The 8,409-nt window shown below is 49.4% G+C and overlaps 1 protein-coding gene across 1 annotated transcript; it reads right to left on the bottom strand.

Moving 5' to 3' along the window:
* Window positions 1–524: 524 nt before the first annotated feature.
* LOC137225432 (carbonyl reductase [NADPH] 3) lies at window positions 525–7,944 on the bottom strand. Its single transcript, XM_067739449.1, has 3 exons — window positions 7,487–7,944; window positions 5,543–5,650; window positions 525–1,011 (listed from the first exon to the last, which is right to left on the bottom strand). The coding sequence occupies exons 1-3, from the start codon at window positions 7,773–7,775 to the stop codon at window positions 575–577; spliced, it is 834 nt and encodes a 277-aa protein (XP_067595550.1). The 5' UTR covers window positions 7,776–7,944; the 3' UTR covers window positions 525–574.
* Window positions 7,945–8,409: the final 465 nt, after the last annotated feature.

Raw genomic sequence — 8,409 nt, 5'->3', positions numbered from 1 at the left:
TCTTGGGCCCCAATTCCAGGCAATGTTTTAACACACCCTCCAAGTGATTGGGCTGCCCTCTAATATTCGAGAACCACCGGACTATGTGCATCTCCCTCTCAGGCTAGAGCTTGGGCAGAGCAAAATTGCTCAGCTCCATTCCAGAACTAGACACTTTCCTTTTTCTAAAAAAAATAATTTGATTTATTTATTTTGGGCTGTGTTGGGTCTTTGTTCCTGTGTGCGCGCTTTTTCTAGTTGTGGTGAGCAGGGGCTACACTTCGTTGCGGTGCACGGGCTTCTCATTGCGGTGGCTTCTCTTGTTGCAGAGCACGGGCTCTAGGTGTGCGGGCTTCAGTAGTTGTGGCGCAGGGGCTTAGTTGCTCCGCGGCACGTGGGATCTTCCGGACCAGGGCTCGAACCCATGTCCCCTGCATTGGCAGGCAGATTCTTAACCACTGCGCCACCAGGAAAGTCCCAGAACTAGACACTTTCTCATCAATGCCCCGCAAGGACAGAAACAGAATCGGACTACAACACCAGAATTCATTCATTCCCCAAACATTTATTAAGCCTCAAGTGCCAAAGCAGACATTCACCAGGTTTGGACGACTTTGTCCCGGACTAGCTGCCCGTGAGGCCCGGTGGCATCTGGAGGCAGGAGGGCCAAGTAGACGGGAGTCTCAGCCCCCTCCTCCACGGTCCTGGAGCCGTGAGCTCCCACCATGTCCGTCTTCACCCACCCGGGGCAGCATGCGTTCAGCAGAATCCTGTCCGCTCGTCTCTTCTCATCCAGACGCTGGGCCAGGATTCTCGATAAGACCGTGACCCCCAGTTTGGACACCCCATAAGCAGAGTTGGGCCAGCCCTCCCTCTCATGAACCTCATTCTTCGTGTCCTCCACGAACTTTTTCATGAGCTCCACCAGGTCTTCCTCTGTGAGTGTCTTACATCGGAACTTCTCCTGCAGATCTTCGCTGCAGTTTTCAAGGGCTTTGGAACCCTGTAAACTACTGACATTCACCACTCTGCCTGAAACAGAATAAGAAAAATATAGAAGCATGTCACAAATAAACAATCGTTGGTTGACTACTGACAAACATGATTGAGTCATGGGGCAGGTGTAATTGCTGATTTAAAAAATGATTCTAGGGCTTCCCTGGTGGCGCAGTGGTTGAGAGTCCGCCTGCCAATGCAGGGGACATGGGTTCGTGCCCCGGTCCGGGAGGATCCCACATGCCGCGGAGCGGCTGAGCCCGTGAGCCATGGCCGCTGAGCCTGCGCGTCCGGAGCCTGTGCTCCGCAACAGGAGAGGCCACAACAGTGAGAGGCCCGCGTACCGCAAAAAAAAAAAAAAAAAGATTCTAATAAATAAATAAATAGCCAAGCATTTTAAGCCCTTTTAAAAAAATAAAGATTCTAGAAGGCATTAAAAAAAAACCTCCAAAGGTATTCAAAAATGCCTCAAGAATGCACCAGTGGGTTTTAACTTTTTGTCCTTTGTTCTCCCAAAAGGAAGAACACATTTCTGTCAATAACAGGGGCTAAAGAGCAGTGATTCATTAGGTGAGCAGAAGGTAGGTCTGTAGCAGAATCACCAGGTAGTTTTATAAAACACACCCTCCTACACACACACACACATTTCCAGGTACTTGTGAACTTGCTTTCCGGGGGACAGCGCCCTCACCCTTAGATTATTTCCTAGGGTCCTGGGGCCACCTCTGTACCCCTGAGTGCCAAAATCAGGTTTAAGCAATCCCTTGCCAATGACCCTTGTCTATCCTTAATGATGGATACTTTCACATGTGGAATGGGTTGATTCTCCATCCCAGTTTTGATTTTCATTCCTTTTTTTAGCCCATAGTTAACAAATAATTAAATATAATTAGTGAGTTAATATTCATATTAGCAATGATTCACAGCTACTAATGAGACAGATCTGTCCATAAAATAAAATATGAAGGCCAAAAACTAGAAAATAATTTGAAGCATTGATAGAAATCCCCAAACCAGTGACCGTGTGAATTTACACATTCTGTCCAACATCAAAAAGCACCAAATTTGGGGGGTTATTTTCTCACATATTATACTGAATCCATATTCTTTGCATCCAACAGGATAATTGGATTTTATTTCATTTTCTGAGTCGCATTCACCACAGGTACACATTTGTTGGTGGGGTGTGTACATGCTGGGAGATTCTTGTGGGCCCAGCCCCACACAGAGATGCCCTCACTCTGTCCTTGTACATAAGCATCTCACATAGCCCGCAGGGACCCAAGACTCTTCAGTATATTATTTCCTTCCTTCCTTCTGTCTGTCTCTCTCTGGTAATAACATAGTTCTTTCCCAACTTTTTTTTTTTTTTTTTTGTGCAGTACGCGGGCCTCTCACTGTTGTGGCCTCTCCCGTTGCGGAGCACAGGCTCCGGACGCGCAGGCTCAGCGGCCATGGCTCAGGGGCCCAGCTGCTCCGCGGCATGTGGGATCTTCCCGGACCGGGCCACGAACCCGTGTCCCCTGCATCGGCAGGTGGACTCCCAACCATTGCACCACCAGGGGTGCCCTTTTTCCCAACTTTTAACTTTGAAAAACTTTGCAACCTACAGAGAAGTTGCAAGAATGGTTTAATAAACACCCATATATATACCCTTCAGCTGAGTTCACCAACTGTCAACATTTTGCCACATTTGCTTTCTATCTTTCTCTTAATTGTAGGCAGATACCATAAACCTTCACCTTAAAACACTGTAGTATACAGAAGGGCATTCTCTTCCATAACCGCAAATGTGATCACATTAATCATCGTACAACACTATTATCTAAACTATAGTCCATATGCAAACGTCCCTAATTGTCTCAATAATCTTCCTTTATAGGTTTTTTGTTTGTTTTCATCCTGGGTCCAATGGATTGCATGGACGCTGGAGGGATAAATGGATTGTATTTAGTTGTCCTATCTCTTTAGTCTATTTACACTAGAGCAGTTGACAGTGATCTTTTTAAAGACTCTAAGCCTTTATTTTATAGTATTTCCCCCAGTTTGGATTGGCATGCTTTTTTTTTTTTTTATGATTAGATTCACTTCAATATTTTGGCCAGGAATTCTGCTTTGCTGAAGTTATGCTCTTCATTACTTGCTAAGCAGCTTTGTATTCAAACGCTTGGCTGCTACAAGGAATTAAATTCAAACAAGAAAGGAGGAAAGAAAAGAAAAAACAAATTACAGGAGCTACTCTATGCCTTCGATGGAAATAAAAAACTTCCTAAGAGGAAGAGGCGTCCTCTTGGATCTCAAGGCACACCCCTGGGGGAGAGGCCAAGGGGTGACAGTTGCAACAGCTAAATGGGCCCCATCAGCCCTGAAAAGGGCTCAGCCCACACCATCACCACCACTCTTGGCTGAGGTCCAGGTGGCTCCACGGTCCGGAAACAACCCCTACTGCGTTCCGGCAAGAGTGGGCAAGTAGCTCCCCCTAGTGGCTTAACCTATTCACTCAATCTTGAACCAATAAGCAAGCGGGTTAACTTTCTTTAAAGTGATATTATAAAGCCAAATAAAGAGTGGCTTTTAAATCAGCTTTGAATCTGGAGGAAGCGACTCCCTACAAACCAAGGGGCAGTGATGCTCAGCGTTTTGCCCTCCAGAGTGGCGTTTATTGAAAAGTCACCACTATCCTCAATGTGTTGCAAACCAAAGATTCCCGCTTTGGGAATTACTGTAACAGAAAACTGGTTAAAGACAGTGATTCACCAGCACTGGGTTGGTCCCTGAGCCCCACCCTCCCCAAAGACTTCTTTCCTTTCAAAATGGTTGGTTCACAATCATTTGGTGCTATAATCCTTCCCTAACTAGAACTAATTATCCTGGTTTGATTGAGGGGTGAAGTTAGGAAACTGGGATACTGTTTCCAGCTGTACTACGACCTGGCTGTATTCACTTCTCTGGGGCTCAGTTTCCTTCTTTATAAAGTGAAGGTGTAGACAGATACCATAAATGTACTTTTAAAATGTAAGTTTTTTTCAAGACTTTGCAGCTTTCAAATTCTATGATTCTAAAATCCATAGGAAGATTTCATGATACTTGGTAAAACACACAGCTACAATGGAATACTATACAGCTGTAAAAAAGAATAAGAGCCCCAGATATAGTAAGTGAAGAAAGCAAGGTGGCAAACGTTATACTTAATGTCCTTTCTTTTTTTTGTAAAAAGGGAAACAAATATATATATATACACATTTATTTTTGCTTAGATTTGTATTTAAAAATTCTATCCCCTTGACCCTGGACACTCACCAACTCCATGCCCCTGGACCCAAGGCTTCTATGAGCCAGTACCTGAAACTCTACCTGTGAGCTTTCTATGATCCCATCCCACTAAGAAACCAGTAACAAGAATCACCTGTGGAGAATGGGGAGGGGCAGACAGGTGGGACTCTCACCATGCATCTTTTTAAATTTAAATATTTTTGCACTGGAGATCATCTTTCTTCAAAATGTTAAATTAAGAAAAGCATGTTTCTTGTAAGAATCACAGAGTTCTTCTTCCTAAGAATCACAGTTGATTTCTTGGGAAAGAAAATCCTCAGGGAAGCAAGGCTTCTCTCCCCACCTCCCAGCACAGTTGTAATTTACACAGCTAGGCTTGTTTGTCGGCAGTGGTCTTCCCCACTGGACTCTGTGCTCCATGGACCGGACTGTCCATGCCCACAATACTCACCACTGTATTCCCAGCACCAGGGTAATGCCTGGATTAGGGTAGGCGCTCAATAAATGTTTGTGGGAAAAGTAATAAAAGTTATTCACTGAATACTTGAAAGTGTGGGAAAGATATTTCCTAATAAAGAAAAGTTTCTTTTGGATGCTCTGAACCAGCTTGGCAAAGGTTGGTGCAAGAAGAAAGGAATAGAGGAAAATTCATAGTAATGAGAGAACAGACACTTTCCCCAAGCCCCAGGTGAACTGGGTGAGGCCCGGCCACCTTGGGGAACTGAGAAAGACTCATTGAAGTTGCTCAAAGGCAAGAGGCCTTTGGGGACTTGAAACACCTTATCCTTCTAGGATTCACTTCATGACTTGGGACCCAAGAGCATCACCATGTATGATACACATCTTTCATTTTGGAGGTGGGGGAGAAGATGAACTTTTCATAAATGTTGAGAGGACAACTGGGGAGCCATATGAAGAATGGTACATTTAGATCCATCTCCTTCCTACACAAGGATCAACTTCAAATGAATCAGGTATCTAAACATACATGCATCTCTATACGCCTAAGTTCACTCATGCCTGCCTGCATACAAACATACAAGTTCTGGGGGAAAAGGGAATTAATGCTTCCAGAAACTTGGAGTGGGGTATACATAGCTTTCAATAAAGCTGAAATGTTCGGATGAGGGGCCAGATACTATGAGAAAATCATGCAGTTTTCTATTTTTCCCCCTACAGAGAAATAGCACCCCTGGATGATTCCTGGGGGACAGCCCCCCGGCCACACCCCCCGGGGGGTGGGTCACGCCTTGCCGAGGGGAGGCAACCTGACAGTCTACAAAGCTGGACTTACCATGAGGTTTCACTATCGGCAGTAATTCGCTGCAGACATTTCTCGTGGCAAAAAAGTTTGTCTTCAGTGTCATCTCAGCTTGAATGTCAAACGGTGTCGGATCATCAACTTTCAAAAAAGAGAAGGAAACAAAGTGATGCATTTCCTCCTGAAATTCATAAGACAAAGTGGATCTTATCTCTAATGAAAGACAAAATCAGCTAACTTTAAAAACAATAAGTTTATTGATTTTTGGCTGCGTTGGGTCTTCGTTGCTGCGGGAGGGCTTTCTCTAGTTGCAGCGAGCAGGGGCTACTCTTCCGTTCGGTGCGCGGGCTTCTCATTGCGGTGGCTTCTCTTGTTGCGGAGCACGGGCTCGGCGGCGGAGGGTGGGGGGCTCTAGAGCACAGGCTCGGTAGTTGTGGCGCACGGGCTTAGTTGCTCCATGGCACGTGGGATCTTCCCGGACCAGGGCTCGAACCCGCATCCCCTGCATTGGCAGGTGGATTCTTAACCACTGCGCCACCAGGGAAGTCCGCCAAACAAACTACCTTTAAAACAATTTTTAAACCACGAGATCCGTGGTTCTCAAACTTGGAGCGTGTGTGGGAAGCACCTGCGGGACCTGTTGGAACACAGCATTCTGGGCCCCGCCCCCAGAGTTTGGGATCCTGAAGGTCCGGGGTGAGGCTCCACAATTTGCATTTCTCACCAGTTCCCAGGTGACGCCACGGCTACTGGTCTGCGAGCCACACTCCGAGCAGCAGTGATCAAAGTTCACAGTCTTGGATGGGCATAGGAGGCACCTGGGGATTCTGTTAAAATGCAGATTATCCCGCAGCACGTGTGGTGGCGGGGCTGGGGCTCTGCGATTCCAGCGAGTGTCCAGCGGGGCAGGCGCTGCTGGCCGACAGCCCACACTCTGAGGGGCAAGAGCTTCCAGCTGAAGTCAGTGTTCCTCCGTGTGTCCTCCAGGAAGCCGGGTATTTATCCACCAATTCCCCAGCCGTCGGCTCCGGGGGCTGTCAATCGCCCCCGCCCCCGCCCGCGCTCCCAGAAAGCCCGCAGACCGAGTTGCAGGTGCAGGGCGCTGCCGAGGGCCCAAGGCCAAGGGGATGAAGACTTAACGCTTCACAATACTTCGTTTTCCTCCGCTCTGCCTCTTAGATTTCTCTTCCCCACTAGGTTGTAAGTGAGGCTGCCCTGTTTATTTCTACCCGCGGCACATGGCAGATCGATAACTTTCTTACTCGAACAATAAGAGTAAGTAATCTCCTTGATCTCCCCCCTCCCGCGCCCCGCGCCCCGGCCCCAAAGGAAGGTGCTACTTCAGACCACACTTATATATGTTTGATAACAAACATAGCTTCCCTGGGGGTGGGAACCACGCTTGCTTCCTTTTTGCCAGAGCCTATCAAACCTCCCCATTAAAAAGCTCCATTGAAGCTCTCTCGAGTCCACTAGCGCGTGCACGTGCGCACTAATCGTGCTCCCGAGATCCACTTCCTGTCCCGAGCAGATGCCTCCTCGTATCTATGAATGCGCCCTTTCAAGGAAAGAGAAAGCCCAAAGTGAGTTTGGAGACCGTTCGCAGAGAAAATGTTTCTTGCATTAGAAAGCTGATGAGCTTAGCAGGGCGTGGTCCCCTCGCAGGAGACCGATTCTCTTGCAAACCTCAGCAGCTGTCTGTCCTGGGAGGGTCCTGGGCTGAGCCCTTGCGTGCTCGGGCCCGCAGAGGCCGGCAGGCGGGCGGGGCGCACTGTGCCCGGCGCCCGGGCGGGTCTTGAGCTAAACGAACCGCTCCCGCGACTCCGTGGGAAGCGAGAACCAGCCGTGGGAGGCGAGAGCTGAGAGCATCCCGAGGGGCGGGCTCTGCCTTCCATAACTTAAGTGGGCGGGTAGAGGGCGTATGCGGCTCACTGGCACCCTCGGAGCGCCCGGGGACCTCCCGCCCCCCACACCTACTCTTGAAGGCGATGCCCGCGTTGTTGACCAGCACGTTGAGCCCCCCGTACTCCTTGCGCAGGAAGGCGCGCAGGGCGCGGATGCTCTGCAGGTCGTCGATGTCCAGCTGGTGGAAGCGCGGGCTCAGGCCCTCGGCCTGTAGCTGCTGCACGGCCGCCCGGCCCCGCTCCACGTCCCGCGCCGTGAGCATCACGTCCCCCGGGAACTGCCGGCACAGGTCGCGCGCGATGGCGAAGCCGATGCCCTTGTTGGCCCCGGTGACCAGCGCCACGCGGGTGTAGGACGGCATGGCCAGGTGCTGGGCGCGCGAGGCAGTTGGGTGAAGAGCGAACCGGGCCGTGGGCCACGGGCGACGCGCGCTGCGGAGGCCCGGCCACAGTCAGAGAAGCCAGGAAGAACTGTGTTCTAGAATCCAGCGCTGTGACTTGCAGAGAACAAGGCTCCGGTCCTCGGTCCCTCCCCTCCGAGGAGGGGCCGTCTGTTCCTGAAGGTTTCGTAACGCCCCATTCCCGGGTCCGCCCCCTCCCCGCGATGCGCCCTCTTTTGATCCCGCCTCTTGAGCCAAGCTGTGGTTTGCGGGGTCGAGACGTTGTTCCCCTAAAGCAAAAGGGGACGGTGACGGGTCGATAGGGTCTAGAGATTCCTTGCAGTTGGATTGAAGAAACTATTGTAGGAGAACCCCAAAAGGAGAAAAGCGCTGAGTAATTTTCTTGGGCGTGCGTCCGTCATCCACTGCAAAATGAGGATGTTCGCTTTTTCCTTGACTACAGTGAAATTATTTCGGTAACTGCACGGTAACTGCTTCTCAGGACATAGATCTCATTCCTTGTCTAAGAGAAACTCAAGAGAGGAATGAGAAAATAAGGTCCCAAGAACAGATTTACAGGTGTGGGCAGGGTACCTAGCTGTGTGGGATCCTAGCT

The sequence above is a fragment of the Pseudorca crassidens genome, chromosome 5 (genome assembly GCF_039906515.1).
Source record: "Pseudorca crassidens isolate mPseCra1 chromosome 5, mPseCra1.hap1, whole genome shotgun sequence".
In the NCBI taxonomy this organism is placed as follows: Eukaryota; Metazoa; Chordata; class Mammalia; order Artiodactyla; family Delphinidae; genus Pseudorca; species Pseudorca crassidens.
Note: the sequence above shows the minus strand (reverse complement) of the source record. Positions and strands in the feature narration are given on the sequence as shown.